Source organism: Corvus moneduloides, chromosome Z (assembly GCF_009650955.1).
Source record: "Corvus moneduloides isolate bCorMon1 chromosome Z, bCorMon1.pri, whole genome shotgun sequence".
Lineage (NCBI taxonomy): Eukaryota > Metazoa > Chordata > Aves > Passeriformes > Corvidae > Corvus > Corvus moneduloides.
The window spans coordinates 64,284,541-64,307,813 of NC_045511.1; the positions used below are offsets into that span (position 1 = coordinate 64,284,541).

Below are 23,273 nucleotides of genomic sequence, written 5' to 3' on the forward strand. Positions count from 1 at the left end.
GCGCCTCAGGGGCGGTAATGAAGGCAGCGGCGGGCGGGGGCGGGCACTGCCGCGGCCCCGCCTCTGCCCCGCTCCTCCTCCGTCCCTGCCCCGCCCCTGCCCCGCCCCTGCCCTTGCTCTGTGCCTGCGCCTGCGCTTTTCCTTGCTGCTCTCTCTCCGTGCGTCTGGCCCTGTGGCTGCTCCTGTCCGTGCCCGCGCCACTGTCCCTGCCGCTGTGCCTTTCCCTGCCCCTGCCTTTTCCGTGCCTCTGGTCCCCTTCCTGCAGGCTGCAGCGCGGCGCTGGCAAGCCACGCGTGTGTGTGCATGTATGTACGAGCCTTCAGTCCTAAGAGCTCCTGGGGTGCTGTCCTGGGGTGTTTTAATGGCTTGGCTCTCATCTGGGAATGGAAGTTAGCATAAAATGAGGCCATACCTTTGTGGTAATACCCCCGTAAAGATTAAAACGTGCCCTCGATGTAGTCCTAATTTTTTACCCATGGATTGGTTATTTAGCTCTTCCTCCAAACAGGAGGCACTGACTGGTTCTTTGGGGGTCGCAGGTGTAAAGTCTGTTAGAAAAATATGCCAAGAAAATTTTAGGTTGAATGGGAAGGTAGGGGGCTTGCTGTGGCCAAAGGGATAGTACTAATATGTTGCTGACAACAGTTCTCATCACTCAGTCATTTTCTTGTAGTAATCAAATGTTTCTGTGTTATGCTAAGGTCTATGAAATCAGTCCCTGTTATATGGGATGATAAAAGCCAAAAATACTAAACGAAAGAACTCCCAATTATAGATCTTAACCTGGCACCCTTTTGAGGTTATCAGTATTAAAGCCAAGGGCCACTGAGTCCCGTCTGAGATAGGGTCCTGCAGACTTGGACTGATGCATGTGCCTAGACTGGATCAAGGAGTCTCATGTGAACGTACCCTTTTCTTTCCTAAGGTTGTGTTTCCTGGTGTGTTTCTGTCTGAGAAAGCAACATATTTCTCAGTTTGTGCATCTTGGATCAACACAAAAAGGCAGAATTAATGCCTTCCTCCTGTTTTTCCTGTCTTGTCTCATAAGGTGTGCTTTGTAAAGGTGACTTTGGTTTGTTGCATGCCTTCGGCTAGAAACTGATGTCTCAAGTCTTGTACAAGATGTAATTCGGGTGTAATCTTATTTTTCTTTACAAGTGGTAAGTTACTCTTGTTTCACATGTATCTCAACATAGTAAGATGCATTATTAGGGCCATTTCTCAAACAGAACTTCACATTTCTTTAAGATTTTATGATCTGGAGCTTTGACAGAAGTGGTCATGAGAGATCATCTCCCACATGGACAGTTTTTACCTAATCTCAGTAACAGCAACAGTTTATGTTAGGGTAATTGAAGTTATTTTGATTCAGATATGATTGATCTGGGATCAATATGACAGCCTAATTATAATATGGCTATCACCTATTAAGATTTTTGTCTGTATAGAAGACATGATGTAAATGAAGATCTAAATAAATGATAGACAAGTGGTTTTACTGCCATTTTACGTGTCACTCTAACACCTGAAACAGATGAGAACAGGAGTCTTTAGTGTTTTTCCTGTATCTTACTGTATGTTAATGCATGTTATTTTGTGTTTGAAGATTGTTTTTTAAAAAATGGTGTAAGAGAATGGCCATGTCTACTGACAAGCAAGCCCATCCTGAAGCCATTGCAAAATAGGAAAGCAAGAGGTTCAGAGGAACAGGATATTTCTTATCTATTTGCTCCAAAGTCTTCTTGATTGTTTTTCAAATTACTCTCACTACCTGTGTGTTTCTCTAAAATTGTTTACATCTGGCTTGCAAGAGGCCTTTCTTTGAATAGCATGATGGCTTTTCCTTTCCCCTGTGGTTGTCCTTGACTCAAGTGGAAAACTACACATGGAAGCTATGAAGTATAGCTCTCATTAAGGCCTTTTCCCTGTCTCAAGGCAAATGCAACTCTGAATACATGACTCTTCGATGTCTATGCAATAAAACCCCACAACCATGTTATGACCAGAAGTGGGAAATACAACCCACTTCCACAGAACAGAAGTTTCTCATCTGTTTACTTATCCTAAGACTAAAGTAATCAACATGAAGTAGATGTTGTTAGATAAGTTCATCTTTTGTCTTACCACACATTAGGGTTTTTTTGTGCCTGTGACCTTCATTAGCAGGTGTTGACAAACAGTGAAGCAGCACATTTTCTTAGAGAAAAATGGCTTAGATCAGCCCTCTTAAAAAAACACTATTCCTAAAATATTGTCTGAAAACACTGCTGTCGTTTTAAGAAGGATATAGATGCATTAAAAAAAAAAAAACAACCAAACAGTAAATATTAATAAAACAAGTGGAGTGCAGCTGAGTGCAGCTTCTCTAAATAGGTAGAATGCCTGGCATTAATGCCCAAATAAAATCGGTGGTAAAGTTCCCATTTACTTCAAAGGGATCAGAATTTCACTCCAAGGTGTGCAAAGAGTATTTGAATAAGATGTAATTCATTGTAGTATCATTTACATAATACACAGTAACATAAAGGAAACTTCCTTACATTTTCTCATTTGCCCATAATATCTGTGGAAAATTACTGTCCTTTAAGGTGTTTAGAGTTACAGCTTTTAATCTTTTATTTTGGGATGTGTCCTATAGGATTGTCTAAGAATTCAAGTGTTTTTCAAACATATATTTCCTAATTGTACTTGTGGTTCTGCTGGTTTACAGTTTACCGTTGTACTGTAAACCTGATACTTTTTTCCCCACAAAGTACAGGCTGTTCTGAAGTTGATGTAGATATGAATGAATATGAAATTTCAGCTTTTTTTTTTTCCAAAACATTGCATAACTTTAAAAATGTAAATCACATCCTAAAGCACACAGTAATATATAATATTAGCTAAGTGATTTTGCTCAGTGGCAGCTTGGCAAAAAATATGGGAATTATTTTGAATAGATATTAAAGGGTTCCTGTGAATACTAGTTTGTTTAATTACTGTTAAAATGAATTTATTTACTTTTTACTGTTTTACCAAAGGTGTTTGAAAGTGGCATAGATCTGCTGCAGAAAGCAAAATATAGAAAGTAAGTATGAGTTTTAAAACATTTGAATAGGTGAATAACTAATACTGAAAAAGTAGGTCCATGTATTCACATAGTGAGTCTGTTTTTCTGACTGGCTTTCCAAAGTACATGACCTGGTACATGCTGGTCCCCCTTTATGTTGCTCTAATTTGAGCCATTTGAATGTCTGCCTTTATAAGCAAGCTCCCCTCAAATCAATTACATGATTTTTCCATTCATAGGACAGGCTGTATTCTGACACCTAGTGTGACACACTAGGCTAACCTGACACTGTGCTTTTTATTCTTCTATTAGCAATTCTGTATTTTGAAGTCTGTGACAAGTCATGTCACATTTAATGATTAGGCAGTCTTTTAAAAGCCAAAATCTTTTTGGGGAATGGGGGAGAGAAAAAAAATTATTTATAACAATGGCCTGTCTACATTCTGTTTTGTCATTGCTCATAAGCTTTGGCCAGACTTCTTCAGTTGTACCTACAGAAGCATGTGTTTTGTTAAAATATTTTCATCCCTTAGCTTTAATTCACTTGGAATTCCTTTGTCTTAGCTGGGTTTCAGGTTTTTGTCCTTCTGGAGCAAGCCATTCCTGTAAAATCAGCAGAAGGTCAAGCAGAAGCCACTTACTGTCCCATTGTCCTGATGGATTGTAAATCATCAGGTGTCAATCACAGAGACTGATTGTCCTGATATTTCTTTCATGTGTGTTTCTGTTCTGAGAATAATAATATTAGAACAAATACTCAAGGAACCAAAGTAGAAAGTAGCTTTGCATCTATCTCCTTTCTCATCTATCATTTGTCCACTCTTCTGATTTCTTTGCCTGTCCTTCTTCCATTCCTTTCTGTAAAGGTAGCTTTTGATTACTGTCCCAGGTGTAAACAGTAAATCTATTCTAATTATTTAGCCACTCTGCTATAGTTTGGGTTTTGTCTCCCAGTTAATGTAATAAAGTTTGAATTAAGTCATCCTGTGTCTTCAAGGCAAGTCAATATTTTTCCATATGCTAATTGATTTGACCCTGTAAAGGATATTAGTATGTGTTAGTTTTACGTCATGCCCCCCAGGTTTCTCTCCCTCATAAATTTAAGGACCTCCTCCACTGCTATTTCTTTCTACTCCATCGTTTCTGGCATATTGTGGGTACACACTTGAGTAGAAAAAAAAATATTTTCTGATTACACTCATTGAATAATTTGTTAGAATCAGTCATGATGCTTTAGTTTCTTCACCCTAATTTTCTTGTTTCTGATAGCAGTCTAGTTTGATGGTTACATTCAACTAGAAGACAAATAATAATGTAGAGTTCATCTTGTTAGATAATCATCTTCAGGCTTCATATTGAGTGTTCTTATGGGAAAAAGGCAAATGGACACTGGGTGGCAGATGAGTGCTGTTGTTGAGGTCACTGATTATGGAGCATTCATGTATGTTCTAAAACTGCAGGCAATTTTCTAAAATTGGTTATTATTCTGTTATGGCAAATTAAAAGTATACTCTATGTTCCCTGTGTAACAAATATTTCTTGTACATTTGGTATTTATTTTTCAAGGTACTTTGCACCAGATAGTCATCTTTCCCTTGCTTCTTTGCTTTGTGCTTTTAAGGGTTGCTGATATACTAAAGCATAATTTGTGATGTCATTCCTGGTTCAAAAGCATCAGTGGTATTGGAAAAGGAGGATGCAAAGACTAAATTGAGAGAATCTATTATTATCTCTACATAAAAGCCTAAACAAGGCAAAAAAAAAAGGTGATCTGGGTTAGTACAGAGTGCTCATTTTCTTGTATGATTACTTTCATGCGAGCTTTGTGGGTATCGTGCTGTCAGGTAACTAGGTGTAGTATATAAGTCTTGTTTGTCCCCTGGGCATAGCAGATTTCTTCTGTGTGTCAGGACAGAAAAACTGTTCAGTAATAACTCTAAAAGGGGTGAGAGTGTTTTAAGTAATGCCAAAGGATTTAATAATCTCATCAGCATATTCTGGCCCTATAGAATATCCATTCTTTATTCTGCATAGTACCTACATATCCTTCATCCCTCAAACTTCAGCTGTTTTCCTTCTTGTTTTTGTTGGGCACCGCAAAAATACACAGCTTAGAGATTTGGCTTACTTATTGTATTGTGGGGTATACTATCTTCTTTCAACTTTCTGAATTTAAAATATATTGAGAAAAACAAAGTATATTCCTCACAAGAGGAACCAGTGCCTACCTATGTCCTTGCTACATCAGAAATCAGACCTCATATGGCAAAATTGACTGCTGCTTTCGTTTTGTAGTGTCAAAAGCTCACAAAAGTTTTTCTTGGTTGCTGCAAAGTTGGGATCCATTAGAGAGGCAGAAAAGCAGTGTGACTAAAAAAGATGAAACTTTGAATATGATCAAACATGGTAGTCTCATTATGAACAACTTCTGAAATTGACAACCTTGTAGCATGGTTTGCAGGGTTTGTTTTTCATCTGATTAGAAGTGAACATGTCCCTGCTTCTGTAAAGACACAGAACCTGTCCAAGTGAAGGCAGCAGCAGCTTTTATAGCAGTGTATCCATTGTGGTCATCTTAATGTCTCACCTCAGGACAGCAAAACCGCTGCTATAGTGTCTAAGCCAGATACTTGACAGTGTGCCATAGAGCTTGCCTCCTGTGCTGGGAGCTCATGACAGTATCTTCTCACTCTGGCTGTGCCACCTGTACGGAGCAGCGCTGGCCTCCTTTACTCAGAACACAGTTAATGGGCTTTTGAAGGAAGAAAAGAGCTAAAGACAAGCATGATGTAGGGCTTGACAGGACTTTGCTATGGTAACCTAGGATAGTTCATCTCCCTCATCCAAGTACGTACAGCCCCAAGCACATCATATCTTGTCATGGTAACCTGGAGTACCTTACTTCTTCCCATCTACATATGTAGAGCCCCAAGCACGTTTTATCTTGTGAAAGTAACCCAGAATAGCTTGCTTCCTCCATCATCTGCACTCAACTTTGCACAGGTGCCAATGTGATGGCCAGCTGCCAGTCTTGGAATTCAGACAAAAGCAGTGAGATCACTAGTGAACAAAACAGGACTTTGCACATATATGTAATGCAAGCCAGTTAATCAGTGCAATTTTTATTATTCACCCCTGCAGTGCTATCTTTTGACCTGTATTCCCAAGCAGTTCCACTGGTCTCCCCATTTGGTGAGGGTTGGTATACTGGTAATGCCATGCTTTAGTCAAGGATGAACCTTTCAGCTGCTGAGTGTTGTGCCTTGTCCCTGAGAGACTGGCATCACCTTTTTGCTTGTAATACACGGATACTTACACCCTCGGTTTGTAGGACACTGCTTGCATGCTGTATGATTTGTTGGCCAAGTTACACAATGTTCATTTATTACATGCTGGCTCTCTGGAGGATATGCATTTCAAAAATTATGGTGATTGTCTTTCAACACTACTTTATGATGACACATCTGCTGAACAAACATTGGAATGTTGTAATTTAGTATAACGTTTTTAATTTTATTCCTGCAGGATGCTGATTAGAATATTTAGTTCTTTTCCCTGTATGAGGCAACTCCTGATTGTGCTGAAAACACTGAGAAATCAACTTGATCAAGATCTAGCCATCTGTACAAACACGTGCATTATACATATTTTATAAAATATGCACTAGCATGACATCCTCTATCACAGCTCTGGACATTCTCTACAACATAAATAAGTAGTCTGCCTTCAAGTCTTGCAGTTGTGTCCATCCCCAACATACTGCAACTCATTTGTGATGCTTGGAAAGTTAATGACAACATCAAACTCCTGGACTGGTTTGCTAAACCTAATCTTCCAAAACCAGTGCAAACATAAATGGTTTCCCAACCTTTCATCCTCTTCATTTCCTGTTCAGAAAACAAAGTAATAAGGTGAAGCAAAGTAAGAGCACAGGGGATATAGTGAATAAGCCATTTTCTGGAAAAGCAGTTATTCTTTTAGTCAAGCAGGCAAAAAAACCCCCTGATGTTGTTATGTTCTTTCCTATATACAAATACAGGGCCAAATGGTTTGGGTTTGGTGTATTTCTGTGGTTTTGTTTGCTGTGGCCCTCAGGAATGCAAACTGAAATGTTCTCTGACAACAGAGAAGGACAGTATATTAAAAGTAGCTTCTGTCTTAAACATTTCCAACATCAAATAATTCTAAATCATGCTGAATATGTGCCATTCCTGTACCATGCTTTCTAGGCCCACTAATGTTCCAACTACCAGCTGCTACTAAAAGCATCCCTATGCATGAGCCAAGCAGCATTCTGTCAAGAACATTCACTCATTTATTCACATTTGTAAAACTACAAAGTTTTCATTGCACAGCAATGACAATTTCGTGTAACAACCCTGACAGCTATTTTTTGTGGGCGTCTCTTTCTTCTTTCAGTAGGGGATGACTGTGCATTTTATGAAGAGAGTACAGGAGACTTTCTGTTCCCAGAATGCAAGCTGACTCCTGCCTGTTGTGGGATGGATAGAGAATTAGTGGTGACAATTTCTCATTTTCCAGTAAGTAACTGGTGCTTATCATACCTGTCTGAAGAAGGAAGGAATTCAACGACTTAGTGGCAATTTTGTGAGGACTGGAGTTCGACTATCAGTTTGATCCTCTTGAGCAGAGAGGGATGCTCTTGTGCTCTTTTGAATATAGAAGTTCTCAGAGAATGTATAAAATGTAGGGCTATCCTAACAAGTAAATTCATTAGTCAGAGACTGTAGGCAGGTAGAAGCTCTAATAACAAAACCGTATGTTCAGCTATATACCTTCATCCACAAATGGTGTGAAAACTCCAGTCACTTAAAAGATTTTCAAGATTCTTTGTACCAGTGGCCTTTGGGGATGCCAGATTTCTGTCAATTTTCTTTATCTCACGTACACACCTTGTTTTTTTCACTCTGCCTGTTCCCTCTCTTCTCTTGGAAGTTATTTTATTTTCATATTTTTGTAAAGCCTCCCACTGCCTATTCTTTCTAGGGTTCATTGTTTCCTGAAGGAGCAAAAGCAGCCTAGAATGATTATATTTTCATCCCTCTCACTGCATTATGGATTAGATTATGCTAAAGAAGCAATAAAACTCACTTCAGTTTTATTAATATGAGCATACAATAGCTATGAATGGAGAGGGTCATCTTTCCTGTAGATTCACTTTTGCACTGATTCATTCAGAAGGTTCTTGTGCTTACTCTACAAACTAGTAATGCCATTATTCACATGAAAAAATCAGGTATTATGTATAAATTGCAAGTATAGAAATACTAGACTTAAAATCTGTTAGAAAGTTCTGCCTAATACAGGAATACTTTCTGTACATTTGGAATAGAAATTTAGAAATATATGCTTGGGTTAACTAAGTGTAACATTGTACTATTCTTTAACTTGGTCCTTAAGAACCCGATGAAGACAAGGTGGTGACATATTGGTAAAGGAACAGGTGATTTGTGGGTACCCTCAGACTAGCTTGGATCCAGACAGAGAAATGGCAGCACCACCTCATTTCTGTAGCTGCATCTGGGCCAGCCAGATGCTGCACTCAAATTACTAATATGGCATCATTATATTTCCTTCCAGATGTACCTTATTTCTTTCCTTCTTTATCACTACTGCTTATATTTTATCCTCTTTGCATCAGGGTAGGGGCAAATGTAGTTTGAAAGTACTGCACTGTGATTTCTCTGTCACTCATGTAGAAGAAAGAGAGGAACTGCTAGAAATGCACAATTCAAAGTCTAAGATAAGTGAACAGATACTGCTGCTGTTGTCGTCGTCAGGCATCATTAGTGTCTTTACAGTATTTTTCATGGCATTACCTGCCTTGAAAGGCAAACTTGAATTTCTTTTTCACATCATTTTAGAAAAGTGTCCTTTGGGCTAGCCTGGTCCACCACTGTGCAGAAAGAGCTGCTAATTAAACAGTAAAGATCTGTATATTTTCTTTGTAGATCAAGGGTTTCTTCTCACCTTTCTTCACAATACTGGCTTTATGAGGAAGTGTCAAAGTCAGTACCAAGTGTCTAGGTCACTGCCTCAAGCATACGTTTGGAACATGCTGGCCCTGTGCATCATGTTCCCCTTCTGGGACAGTTTATACCAATTAAGAGAGCAGACTAAAATCAGAGTGCTGCTTTTCATAGGAAAACTCCTTTGCCACTGTTACTTGCTGGTGAGTTTCCTGCAAGTCTTCTTTAGCTGAAGTGCCTCCTTTAGTCACTTCTGATTTTGCAGTTTCAATGGGGGACTTGAAGTGTTCTGATCATAAGAGTGATGTATATGCAGCGATTAACTGGTATTATCAAGGGATTAGCACCAAAAATAGAGTTCTGCACAAAGACAACTATTAGAGATCTTCCACTTCAGTACAAAAGAAAAAATTAGGTAAGCATTTATGGTAAGGATGCAGATCTGGTTGCAATTTTTACAAGCTTTGACTGAGTCTGTTTGAGTCTACTTTTAGTATTGCATTTGTATCTAGGTATCTTAGGCAAATTTCTGGTGGAAATCAGGTTAGTGAATTAGGAATATTCAGGAAAGGAAAAGATATTCCTGAATATCAAATTCAAAAGACACATTTAGACACAAAAATAAATTTCTTTTTAACCCTTTCCTTTTATTTTGGACATCAACCAATCTGTACATTTCAATATTTAGTAAGGATTTAATGGGCAAGTTTTTTAAATATTTTTGAGCTAGGCCTTCTGCTTCCTTCCGAAATCTCTGGGGCTGTTTGTACTTACTGACAGGCCAATTAGGCTGAGGTACCTGGTGGTATGGCAGTGTTTATCAGTCCCCCTGGTTCTGCTTAGATCAACCAAATGCTTTTTTTAGTCATTGAAGTTAGCAGAAAGTGTTTCTGGGGTTTCATCGGTAAGCCTTTGAGTTGAGCCAGTGGGGTGTTCTGTCTGAATGTTTCAAAGCACTAAAAATTACCAGGACAGTGTTCTTCTGACTATTTACCTGATCTATATATAGAGAGACAGATATCTCAGGTGATCAGTACTTCCAATCTAAAATGATAGCTATCTAGAGTAACTTGGCTTTGCCTAAGTCCTGGTCTTGTGTGCATGTTTTACCAACCCTGTATTTAAGAGTCGTGTATTTTAAGTGTTACCACAAATATGTTAAGCTGTTATGAGTTACAGTCTTTAAATCCAGCCATGGAGAATCATGAAGTCATTCAGCTTGAGATGGACCTCTGGAGGCCACCTTGTCCAAACCCCCGCTTAAAGCAGGTCCAGTCAGATTAAACTGCTTGAGACCTTGTGTGGTTGAGTTTTGAATATTTCCAAGGACAAAGAATTCATAGCCACTCTGGACTGACCACCACTATGGTAAAAAAAGTTTCCCCTCCATCTAATTAAAGGTTACACCGTTTATTCTTACCCTTCCACTAAGTATCTCTGAAAAAAAGCCTGGCTTAGTCTTCCCTATATCCTCATATTAGATAGTCATAGACAACCACCCAATCTCAGAATAACAGAATTGTTTCTGTTGGAAAACACTTCATGAAACTATCTAATCCAACCCCCTTGCTCACACAGAGTCAGCTGGAACTGTTTCCTCAGGATCATGCCCAGTTGCTCATTGAACGTCTTAACCTTTCTGGGCAATGTGTTTGACCAACCTCTGTGTAGAACACTGTTTTCTTGTGTTCAGATGGAATGTCACGGTTTTTGTCTTGTGCCCATTGACTCTTGTCTCTGAGCACCACTGAAAAGAGCTTGGCACTGTACTCTTCATTCCAACCCATCAGGTATTTAAACACATGGGTAAGACATCACCGAGGCTCTCTTTTCCAGGCTGAGCAGTCTTAGCTCTTTCAGGCTTTCCTCATACGGAAAATGCTCCAGTCCCCTAGTCATCTTTGTGGTTCTTCACTGGACTTGGTCCAGTAAGTCCTTTTCTTTCTTGTATTGGGGAACCTGTAGCTGGACACAGTGCTCCATATGTGGCTTTACCAGTGCTGAGTAGAGACAAAAGACTACGGCCCTCCACATGCTTTCAATTCCCTTCCTAATGTGGTCTAGGAGGCTGTTGGCTGCCTTTGCCATCTGCTTGCATCACTGTCTCATGGTGACCTTGTTGTTCACCAAGACTCTCAAGTCCTTCTCTATGGGGCTGTTCTTTAGTCAGTCAGGCCACAGCATGTTACAGTGCCACGTGTTATTCCTCCTCAGATGCAACCTCTGCAATCATCCTTGTTGACCTTTAAGAGATTTCTCTCAAACATCCTTTTTCTGTTTGTCCAAGATCCTCTGAATCTTATCTTATCTCTGATCTTACAATCATCTTATAGATCAGCTCGTCCTCCTAGCTGTGTACTGTGTACATGCTGAAGCTGTACTCAAGGTCATTGGTGACGATGCTGGCCCCAGCACTGACCCCTTGGATGCACCACTAATGGCTTGCCTCTAAACCAGTGACCACAACACTCTGGGCCTGGCAGGTAGGCTGTTTTAGTCCACCTCACAGTATGCTTATTTAACCTGTATTTTGCCAGCTGTTCTGTGAGGCTGTTAGGGGAGCCAGTGGCACAATTCTTACTAAAGTTGAGGTAAACAACTTCCACTGTTCTCCCATCATCCACCAAAACAGTTACATCATCTGCATTGTGGAAAGTTATCAGGTGAGTTAAGCATGGCTTCCTCCTTGTAAATCTGTGTTGACTATTCCTGACTACCATACTGTGCTTCACCTGTTTGGAAAAACGGCTTCCAGGATTAGTTGTTCCTTTATCTTCCCAGAGATAGTGGTGAAGCTGGCCTGCCTATAGTACCCTGGATCTTCCATGCTGCCATTCTTGAAGATAGGAGTAACAATTTTTTTTCCTCCAGTCTTCAGGAATCTTTCCCACTTGCCATGGCATTTCGAAGATAATAAAGAGTGGACTTGCAGTGGCATTCCTCAGCACTTGTGGGTCCAACATCTTATGCTCCATGAGCTTATGTATGTACAGTTTGTTTAAGATCTCTTTAATCTGATTTACCTCCCATGGAGGTTCAGGCATGTTCCAAACTTTCCCTCTGTTTTCTGGGCTTGGGATTCCTAAAGGACAATTATACTAGGAAACATGGAGACAAAGAAAGTATTGAGTATCTCAGTGTTCCGGTTTGGCCAAATTTAGAAATATATCTTCTGAGAGAAGGCACAACCACCCCTCCCCCACCAGGTTCGGGAAAAGATAGATTTTCCTCGAAGGAAGGTGAAGGAGATAAAACTATTTATTTAACAAACACACGGGAAAGGAAAATAATGCTAAATAATAAAATCTCTCGCTGTGGAGAAAAAACCTGGGAAAGTGTTCGAGTCCTCCCTTTGGTCTCCTCGGAGCTGGGGCTTGGGCCGGGGCCAGGCCCTCTGTGCCCGGTGGAAAGTCCTCCCGATGTGTTCTGATGTTACAGCAATCAAGCAGTCCAGTAGAAAAGGGAGAACATCCGAAATTCCAGAGAAGGAAAAATTCAACTCACAGTCTCTCTCCAGAGAGCAAAGCAGCTGAACCACTGGCCAAAAAAACTGTCCTGGGAGCAGCAAGCCGGGTGCTTCCTCCCTCCCCTGCCGCAGTGGGGAAAACCAATTGCTATCTGTGTGTGACCTTGAACAAGCTGCAAACTGCTTTGCAAAAGTTTTGCTCAGTTTTTTCCTTCCCCCTCTCAGGCTCAGTTTAGAGGCATAAAAAGGCACAGGAATGAATTTCTGGGCATAGGCAGCGATATGGGATACACATCATAAGGTCACCCCAAGACACTCAGACTTTTCCCTGTGCTTTGTTATCAGCACCCCTACCCCATTCAGGAAGAGTTTACATATTCCCTAGTTGTCCTTTTGTTCCTTTTGCTATTTTCTTCAACTACACATGGAATCCTCTTTTGTTCCCCTTCACGTGCAGAAATGTTGTTAGATTCAACTCCTGGCTTTCCTGGTGCTATCACAGCAACTCTGTACTCCTCCTGCATCACCTGTCCCAGCTTTCACTCCTGTGTGTTCCCTTTTGAGTTCAATTAGGAGCAACATACTTGTGCCAGTCTCCAGCTGCCTTTCATTTCCTACTTGTTGTGATGGAGCTTTTTGATCTTGTAGAAGGTGATCCTTGAGTATCAACCAAATCTCACAGAACCTTCTCTGCTCTCCCTCTCCCTCTTCCTCTACCATTTGAAAGAGATCAATAAAACGGGTGGGGAGGGAATTTGGTAAAAACAACAAAACCCACCAAATAAAACCCCAACCTGCCATCCAAAAAACCTCAAAAATGAGCAAACAAACAAAAACAACAAAAAAAACCCTCTCTAAAACAAGTGCAACAAATAAGCCCAAAACAACAACAACAAAACAACTCAGAAGAAAAACAAACCCCTCCAAATCCTCAAAACTTGGGCAAAACCCAGCTGCCTGCATCAGTGTGCTGACACTCTCAGCTGTACCTGGAGAGATGCGTATGGGTAACATCTGTCACTCACAAAAGCTGTTTTGAGTTGAAATTTGCAATGTTTATATATGAACTTTGCATGATGTGCCATCTGTGCTCTTGCCTATGTTATTTCAATGAATTGAAGCAAACCAGTTTGATAAGCTTTTATTGATGCCACAGCTCTATCAACACTGTGCCTGAGGCACAGACCTTTCTGATTCTCCAGCTCAGGGGCTCATCTGTGCCCCCAAAACTGGTCTTGATCCTCATGGTAAGAGGATTTGCAAACCCTTTAATCTCCCACAAAGCTGTAACAGTGAGGATGGGGCTATTTCACCCCAAATAATGGCAGCAAGTGTCTTGTGGGATGGGCGTTTTGCGGTGGGTGCTTGTCAGATGGAGGCATTGCTTTTCTCCTCATCTCCTGCTGTAACAGAGCAGAGTAGGAAAGGGTTTTTTTTGCAAACCCATTTGTGTTCAGCATCACATCTATAAACTTCGAAGTCCTTGGCTCTCAGTGTCCCGCACCCTTCACCCATCTCCTGCAGAGAGGTGCCAAGCCTGTAGAACAAAAATTGTATTGCTGAAGAAGAGGAGACTCCGAGTCTTGCAGAAAAGAAGAAGTGGGGGTGAGTTTCCCTGCCCTTTTGCTGCACCATCTCACTGTGCATGCATTGATTCTTGCTGGAGGGTGACCAGATTTGAGGAGAGTTGCTGTGCCTGCAGTAAGATCTGTGAGGAGCATGTGTGGAGCAAGAAAAGCCATGTTATTCCACAGGGCTGGTGGGAGCTGTGGGGTTACTGTGCTCTGGTACAATTCCCCGACTTTTGGTCTATAGAGCTTTGTTGGGGGGAATATGAGACCATTGCATAAACTCCAACATCTTGGAGAGATGGGTCAGGGCATGAACTGGGTCTGAAATGGAGCAAAGCTGCTGTTTACACCAACAGACTGTGGGTACACTCACATTTTGGGGTTGAAAGGTGTGTTGTCCACCCATCTCCATGCCTTCTGATGTGACCTTAGTCCAATCCACACCGGTGGTGGGCTTTTGCCTGCAATAGTCTTGATGTGCTCCTGGAAAATAGAGGTGACCAGTTTCTCCCGAAATCTCTCTGTGGAGGGTTTCATGGCAAGCAAATTCATGGGGTAAATCTGACTCCCAAATTGATGAGACATGAATGTCCCCCGTATGTTCAATGCTTCCCCAAACCCTCTTGTTGCTAGGCACTTTTTTCTTCCCTGCCCACCTGAAAATCAGGACTTTGATGTCCTTTTCAAGCCTTCTTCTCCCTATTTACCTTCTCTTTCTTGTCCTGGAGCACCACCAGCTGGGAGTCCTGATTTTCACAGCTTTTCATGCCTCGAGTCCAGTTTCCCAATTCCTCAGAAAGCCAGTAGCATCTCTCCCCATGGAGCTGCCAGTCCTGGGGACACAGCTTGCAGCCAGCATAGGCTGAAGAGGAGAGAAAGCCATGAGAGGCTCTGAAGGGTTGTCAGGTTATTCCCCAGCCACCAGCTGAAGGTACTGAGGGATTCCCCATCCCGCACCCCAGCTCTTTCCCCATTGTTGAATTTTTTACATTGATGCGGTTTTTACAGCCACCGGAGAGAAGGAGGGTTACTGAGGTTGAGTGACCTCAAGGATGTTATTGGCCGGTGGAGGTGGAGGAAGAGTGGTGAGGAACCTCCTCCCTAGGGCTGACACTGCTCCATGGGGGAGGGATCAGCAAAAATTGCATGGAAAAGAGGATTCTTCCTTGCAACATTCCTCTTTGCCAAATTACCCTTGGTGGCCTCACAACCCCAAGGGTCTAAGGGTCTCTGTCCTTGCAGTAGAAGACCCCCACAAAAGTCTCACCTGAGCATCTCCCAGCAGAGACAGGTGGGAAGGGGGATTACCTGTGGGGCTGTCACCTCGGGGCTTGCAGAAATACTGCACCAGGGATGAAAACATGCACTGCTCCATCTGGTTCCTTCCCTGGATCTCACTGCCTAGCTGTGGAACGCTTGTCACTGCTGGCTGCAGGGAGCACTGAAAAACTTGGAGCAGTAATCCAGAGTGAGACGCTGCAGCCATTTAGGGATAAAAACCACAAAGCCCACAAAACTGGGTTTCATTTTCTCATACAGTTGCTTAAGCCAGCCTGAAAAACATGGCTTGTATCCTCCACCCTTGTATGATAGCTGTGAGTATAATCTAAGTTTACTCAGAAGGGGTTTATTCATGGTGGGTGATGTTGCATCTGCACAGGACCCCCTTGTCCCCTCCAAAGGCTGAAAATGCTGAAACGAATCCCAGTTTCCCCTCCCCCGCTGCTCACTGGGGTGTGAGATGTAGATAAGAGCTGGCTACTCACCCCGCACATTCAGCAGCACCACCAGGACCAGCAGGATGAGTTGCCCCAGCCCACCGGCTATGAGGAGGAGCCCGTGCCACCATGGACACAAGGCAGGTGCTGAAAGAGGCCACATTTGCTTTAAAAAAATGAAAAATGAAAAAGCTGGGGGTTTAGAGGTGGAAAAAAAAGCCTCTCTGTCAAACTGGTGAGTTTGAGCAGAAGTTTACAGCTTCTTTGCTTCCTCCAAAAATGTAAATCACCACTGATGAGGTCTACAGTGAGGGTGGTTTCTCAGGTGGTGGACGGGCTGCAGGAGGCTCAGGAGCACCCTTGGGCACCCAGTGATGGAGCCCATGGGGATCCAATAAGGATTGGAAACCTTCTGAAATTGGCTTAATTTAGAGCTCCTGGTAGAGCTGGATGTTGGTGAGACAAAGGTCTCTCCAGCCCTCATCTCCACAAGGATTCTAGCCACTATCTCAGGAGCTTTCCTTCCCATCCAGCTGTGTTGGCTCATGTTGGGCTTCTTGGCACCCATTTTGCCCCCCCAGGTGAAGAATCTTGGAAGCAAAACAGATATCTGTCACCCTCTCTCTTCCCTTCCTTTCTCTTTTTCCTCCTCTTTTCAAGCCAGGATTCCACCTTAGAAGACATTTAACCCACAAAGATGTTCTCCATGGTCATGGGAACCTCAACACGGAGGTGAAGAAGCAAGCAAACCCAAAAGTAAACATCCGAAAATCTTCCCAAAACTTGGAACAAGCATTTCCCCCCCAAAATAGGACTTACCACGATGCTTCTCAGCAGAAGAAACATCCCCAAGATGCTTTAAATCAGCATAAACGATTTCCCCAGCCATGGTCACTCAGAAGGTCCCAGGAGCAGCCCAAAAGTGACACCATCCGTGGACAACCTCTTGCCTTGTGAGCTATGCACTCATGTCTGCATCCGGCTCCAGGAAATGGTGTTGGCTGGGGCTTTTATCTGCTTTTTTGTTTGTGCAAATATATGTGTATATAAATACATGTATTCTACAGCCTTCCTTTTAAATCGGAGGTGGTGAGGGAAGGGGTGTCCTGCAGCCAGGAAGAGGTGGCACACCTGGAGGTGTAGAAACATCTGTGGGTTTGTGGCTGTGCTAAACATCTGTGAAAACAAGATTAAAAAATAATAATTTCAAAAATCTTTTAAATAAGGTTTTCGAGTGTGAGGCTGAAGCATGTCAGGAGTTGGATCAGTGTGACCACGGGCAGGTAATCAGGTGAGGAGGAGACAGGTGACATTTGGTGTTTCTTCCCCAAAATATGGGCTGGGAGTGACTTGAAATGTCTTTTGTTCCATATGACTTATTCTGCTGGATTTGACACAATATTTGGCCTCTATTTTATCCTGGGGCAGAGAGATCCAGTGTGGTCAGGGGTTGCCCAGCTCCTGCCCAGGAAAATGTGAGAATCTGGATTACCTTCAGGCTGCTAATGAATTTTAGCTTATTTTGTTACTTTATTTTATTTTGTTTTTCCTCCCACTCCTGATGTGTCTTTTTACATCATCTAGACCTGTGTTTCCTTCAGGTTTGGGACTCATTGGCAACTGCATGGAGTGACCACCAATTTCCAGACTACGATAACTGTTTCCCCTCCCTTTTCTTAGGCTATTTTTGACGTTAATCCCAGGTTTTAGCCAGTAACATAATGTCCCAAAGCAACACCTTCTTATATAGGTAAAAATGATGTTTTTTTCCTCAGACACCCAAAAAAAGAGCAAGGAATAAAGCAGAAATTTGCCCCAATACTTAGCAGCCAGATAAGGTAAATAAGAGGATAAACCCAAAGATCCAAAGGTTCCAGTAATAAAGCACAGAAATATTTTATTTTAAAATTATTTCTAAATTTTTAATTAATTAAAAAAATTAGTTTTAAATTTGAGTTTATTTAATTTTTATTTTTATATTTTTAATATCTCATGTTTATTTTTAGTTTGTTTTCCACCCGCAGCCTTTTTTCCTTGTCACAGAAGGTTTTTGTGGTGAACTGCTATCAGCCAGCCTTCCTGCCCTCTGCAAAAGCAGCTGCACCAGTGGTGTGTGACCAGGGATTACAAAAAACCCTCAAAATGCACAAAATAAATTAGGTTTTAGGGTAAACCCCTGCAGCTGGGTAGGTTAATTCCAAGAACACTTACTTTTTTATATTTTTATAGTAAAAAAATGGGCTGAAGGGAACTATACTTCATCCTTGTAGAATCCCTGACGGCTGTTCTGGTGTGCCCTTACTTCCTGGAACAGAGCAATCCCCAGCAGTGTTTTCCCCAGCTGCACACTAAAAAAAGCATTTTTGGAGAATCCATCTCCCTAGCTGAGAAAAAAAAATCCGGAAATACTGGAAAAGAGGGTGAAGTGATGCCAGGTGGAGCTGGAGGGGAACCCCTGGTTCAGTGGGTGGGCAGGTGGCCCTCGGCAGGCAGCCCTTTCTGCATTGCCCTTGAGGAGGCACAGGAAAATCCCTCAGAAAACTATAAAATAAACCAAAACAATTAAAAAAAAATACTTTGTTTCTCTTCACAGGAGAAGGTTGTGCTTCGGCATCAGGCTTGTTCCCACAGATCAGATACAGGTGATGGGGTTTGGGATGAGCTTGAAGGCTAAGGGGAGGTGGTCTTAAGGTTTGGCTGGAGGAGAGAATTTCAATTGCAGGGAGAAGTTTTTAATTGCAGGAGGAGATTTTAATTGAGGAGATTTTAATAGGGGGAGATTATTTTAAGTGGGAGGAGAAAAAAAAAAACCAAACCAAAAAAACCCCCAAAACTTTAATTTAGGCAAGAAAACCTTAATTTTGTAGAGAAGATACTATTTGAGGAGAAAATATTAATTGAGGTGAGGAGATATCAACTGGGGGAAAAACTTTCATGGGGAGAAAGGTTTGCAGGAAGGAAACTTTAATTATGGCGGAAAATTTTAATTGCAGGGAGAAAATGTTAACTGAGGAGATTTTAATAGGGGAAGATTTTGATTGGTGGAGAAAACTAATTTGGGGTGGAAGTTTGGTTGCAGGGAGAAAACTTGCAGGGAGAAAATTTTAACTGAGGGGAGAAAGGTATCATTAGGGAGATAAAACTAATTGGGGGGAAAGAAAATTCTAATTGCAGGGACAAGATTTGAATTGTGTGAGAGAACTTCAGCTGGGGAGCAAAGTTTAAATATGGTGCAGGGAGAAAATTTTAAATGGTGAGAAAATTTTAACTGGGGACTGACAGCCTTCGTGACACCTCTGAGAGATGGAACTTTGCTTGGCAGGTGAGGCGAGAGCACCTGTTTTGGAGGAACCCCAAAAATGGAGGAAATGAGGGTTTATTCTGGATTTTTGGGCATGGAAAGGAGCAAGAGGACAGGTAACTGCAGGGCAATGAACTGTAGAATCACTGGGTTTGGAGGTTTTTTGATACTTCTGTAATTTGAGAATAAAACCCAGCTGAAGTAAGGTTGGGCGGGGGGGAAAAGCTTTTTCTGACGCTTCCCTTGAGGGAAAATTTTTGTCACTCAGCAGATAGAATTTTTGCTCTGAACAGGTTAATTTCAGACATGATGGGTTATTGTAATTTAGTATTAACCCTTCCAGAGGCACTTGAGTAACTGATTCTTTTAGGTATTTTCCCCTCTACGAATATTCCAATTTTCTGATTTATTCTGGATTAGAATAAAGAAATTTTTTTAAGAATTGAACTGTAAAAGGCCCTAGAAATAAACTTGGTGTTTAAATCTCATTTGGAGAGATCAGAAAGTATTTATTATTGTCTTCTTTCCCTGGAAAAATCAGCTTTCCCTTTTGCCCTGCTTCAGCTCTCCTGATTTTGCTCCCATCTCTATCATCCCCTTGGCACACAATAAGGTAAAAAAGGGACTTTTAGGGCCTTTTCCATCATCTTATTCTACCCAACCAGGGGACTAAGGTTTTTGAGGAATGTGGTTTGTTTTTTTTTCTTTGTTTAGCACAATTGTGGCTTTTTTTAAATGGATTTTTAAAAAACAAATTTAAATTTATTTGTTGATTTTTCATTTGTTGAGTTTAAAATTTTTTTAATATAACTTTTTTCTTAATATTCAGCATATTTGGCTTCTGACTTACTTTCTAATATTTTTCCAGGGAGAAAAGGGGAGAAGAGGGTTTTTCCCATGAAATTTGGTTCATGTGATGGGGACAAAAAGGGAAAACCTTAAACAAAAAATGTGGCAAGTCCCACTGGATGAAAACACTAAGATTTTTAGGTAAAACCCTTAGGAAACATAATTTTCTTTGCTCATGATAAGGGGAAAGTGCATATTCTGGATCAGAGGATCCAGAGATGGAAGCACCATGACCCAAAGTGTCTTACTTTTGGTGGAAAAAACTCCACTGAACTTTAATAATGAGGAAACCCCAGAAATTAAAGCAAATTTTAAATTATGGTGCATTGCAGGAGTTTGCATCTGGGGCTGGGGAGGAACCTGCTCCCCAAAGAGTTCCCATCAATAAAAAAATAAATAATTTTATTCCACATGGAGAAGAATTTTTGGTATTTCTCACCCAAAATGACACCAAGGCCACTGGCTTTGGGATGACACCAACCTTTCATCATCTTGGCATGACCTGTAGCATGTTGCTGCCCTGGGAGCCCTCACAGAGGCACTGAAGGTCTGTTCTTCTGCAGGTCACAGCATGGAGATGAAGCCGGAGGCACGTGTTGCCTGCCAGGTGATGCTGGCAGTGCTTTTCACGGCTCTGTTCATCACAGCCATCACTTTTGCAGGTGAATGTCAAGGTTTTAGTCTCACAGGGAATGTCTCTGAGATATTTTGGGTCGTTGCATTTGTGACAGATCTATGTCCATGTTCCCAGGGAAGACAAAACCCACCCCAGAATTTGTTCTCTCTGGGAGACGGACGTTTCAGACCATCCTTTCTACAGCAGATCAAACCCATCCCCTTGGTGTAGGAGCTGATGTTATCTAGAAACCCTTAGAAAATCAACAGGAAGAGCCATTTCAGGAGTACAGTCACACAAAAGTATTGTTTTCAAAGAAGAAGGGGCCTGGAGGTGTTGGCATGAGTCCCACCAAGTCAAGAAGTCTGCAGGAATAAGAGAATTTTTTTCTGTCATTTTCACTACTTTGGCATTAATCACAGAGAGCAACACCCAAGGACATGTTTAGGGATAGGGCTACTCTGAAATTTCTCTTAAAATGTGGTTTTTTGAAGTCTAACACCCTGTTTCTTTCTTTGAAGGTGCAGCACCCATGTTTCTTGTCCAACATCACAAGCTGGGCCATGATTTGAGCTTGTTTTCTCACAGGATTTCTCCTGGTATCTTAATTTTTCTCTTTGCCCACAGCTGAGGCAGATGCAAGAATTTTGGCAGCCCCAGAATTTTGGGGTAGAGAATGATCTCCCCATCCCAGAGAGGCAAGGGGAAGGTGATGCTCATTAACGCTCTTCTATTTTTAATGACAGTGCAGGCTTTTCAGCCTCATGCCCAGCCCTGCTTCCAGTGTCCTTTCGACTGGATCAGGTACAGAGGAAAATGCTACTATTTTTCGGAGGTTGAGGGGAACTGGACATCCAGCCAGGACAACTGCTCAGCCCTAGGTGCTTCCTTGGCCATTCTGGACAGCATGGAGGACTTGGTAAGGAGACAAGAGGACATGCTCAGCATGGGGAAAAAAACCCCAAACCAATGTATTTGAAATCTTTCGGTTTCTTTGACTGTTCTTCCAGGATCTTTCTGGGGAAGGTCTGGGGTGAGAAGCTGTGGAAAAGCCCTTGGGGGTGTGTCATCATAGGTCTGTTTAAATTCCTCACCAAAGCCAGCTGCTGAAAGAACTGTAGGAATAAATCCTTGTTTCTAGATGACACTTTTTGGTAGCAGATTGAAATGTTCATGCTCCAAAGAAGCCCTAAAGCAGCATGAGCAACTCATAAAATTGAGATTTTTAGTTGGAAGAAGGTAAAAATCTTTCCTTTTTCTCTTTTTCAGAGCTTTGTCATGAGATACAAAGGCATCTCAGAGCATTGGATTGGTCTTTTGCGGGAGGATGAGGAGCAGCCATGGCAATGGGTGAACCACTCACTTCTATCTCAGCTGTGAGTCCATGTTTTTCATTATTATGTTGTTGGCTGGTGTTTCCTCAGCCACAAATTGTGCATTTCTTCTTGTACTTGAGGTACATCCAGAGGTAGCAATGGGACAATGTTTGGGAAGGGCAACTTTGCATGGAACTGATCTTTGTTTTCTCCTTTGACCTAAAAGGTGGGAGTGGTGCATTTGGTGAGAAAATCCTAAGTTTAGATTTTTTTATTTTAAGTTTGTTTTTTTCTTGCAAAGCTTTGGGTTTCATATTAGAAATAGAAATAAATCAGTGTCAGTCTTGGCATATTGATGTTGAATTAGTTCTATTCCTATAAAAGAAATATATAGAGATATTTTGGCATGTTGGTACCCATGAGGATGCCTGAGAACTGAAGCTGAGGAAAGCCTATGTATGAGTTTTCTCCTTTCCCCTGCTGCCCCATCTGAGGGGGGTTATCTCCTCTGTCCTTCCAGGTTTCAAATCCGTGATGGTGGGCTCTGTGCTTACCTGGATGACAATGGGCTCAGCTCCTCCCACTGCAGCACTGAGAGGAGCTGGATTTGTAATAAACATGAGCTGCAGAGCTCAGGCAAGGGCAACAGGATGAGACGGCCTCCAAACCTCTGTGTCAGCTCCTTGGGTGCTGCAGGGAGGCCTTCTCACACCCAGATATCTGCTGCACCCTAGGGACATGAAAGAAACCTCAAAGAGGTTTTGAACCCCCTGGGCAAGGGGTTATTGGGATTTCCAGGGGACCAACAAGGTGTTGGTGGGACAAGACAGCCTTTGGGGACCCATGTGGGATAGTTCTTGGGAATGCAGGGGGGAGCCAGGGCAGCCTTGGGGGCTCTTTTTGGGTTTGGGGCAACTTGGTGATGGGTCAAATGAAGATGCCTTCTGCTTCTTAGAGAAGAAAAGATTTATTATATTCTGAGTATATTTACATGCTAAGTACTTGGAAATAAATCTCAAGCGAGGGGAACAGCAGAGGAAAAGAGTGGGAGAAGTGGGTGTGAGCACATCCTTGTGATGACAAAATCAGTTTTAAAATGAGGTGGTGGCTGGTATTAATGCAAAGCCTGCAAAAATTAAGATTTTTAATTTGTGCTAGAAACCCACCCAATCATAGGCACTGAGCTCAGAAAAAGAAACCTTCAAAGGAGGCTGAAATTGGGAGCAAAAGCAAAGTTTTCAGCTCAAAACAAGCACAGGGAAGCCCAGCTTCTGTTAATGAACTTTGGACAAACTTAACTTGATGTGAGCCGTGCTGAGCTCAGACCCAAAACCCCCTGGACATAACCCAAAACAGAGACATCTAGGATGGAGTTAGGACCAGAAGTGACTCCAAGA

General features: G+C 41.9%; 2 protein-coding genes across 4 annotated transcripts; one reads left to right on the top strand and one right to left on the bottom strand.

Annotated features, from left to right (window-relative positions):
* Positions 1-13,464: 13,464 nt before the first annotated feature.
* On the bottom strand, positions 13,465-16,817 carry LOC116438639 (killer cell lectin-like receptor subfamily G member 1). The gene is made up of 6 exons (XM_032097644.1): positions 16,614-16,817; positions 15,843-15,941; positions 15,385-15,525; positions 14,784-14,938; positions 14,450-14,559; positions 13,465-14,042 (listed from the first exon to the last, which is right to left on the bottom strand). Exons 1-6 carry the CDS (start codon positions 16,681-16,683, stop codon positions 13,874-13,876), a joined length of 744 nt encoding a protein of 247 aa, XP_031953535.1. The 5' UTR covers positions 16,684-16,817; the 3' UTR covers positions 13,465-13,873.
* A 191-nt stretch (positions 16,818-17,008) lies between these two features.
* Positions 17,009-23,269, top strand: LOC116437968 (C-type lectin domain family 2 member B-like). Of its 3 annotated transcripts, XM_032096383.1 has the most exons (8): positions 17,009-17,085; positions 18,388-18,436; positions 19,117-19,211; positions 19,964-20,085; positions 20,508-20,606; positions 21,307-21,479; positions 21,830-21,936; positions 22,397-23,269. In XM_032096383.1, the coding sequence occupies exons 4-8, from the start codon at positions 20,064-20,066 to the stop codon at positions 22,608-22,610; spliced, it is 615 nt and encodes a 204-aa protein (XP_031952274.1). In that variant the 5' UTR covers positions 17,009-17,085; positions 18,388-18,436; positions 19,117-19,211; positions 19,964-20,063; the 3' UTR covers positions 22,611-23,269. The 3 variants fall into 3 exon arrangements, with proteins under 3 accessions (XP_031952274.1, XP_031952273.1, XP_031952275.1); XM_032096382.1 differs by lacking the exon at positions 19,964-20,085; XM_032096384.1 differs by lacking the exons at positions 19,964-20,085; positions 20,508-20,606.
* The last annotated feature ends 4 nt before the right edge of the window (positions 23,270-23,273 follow it).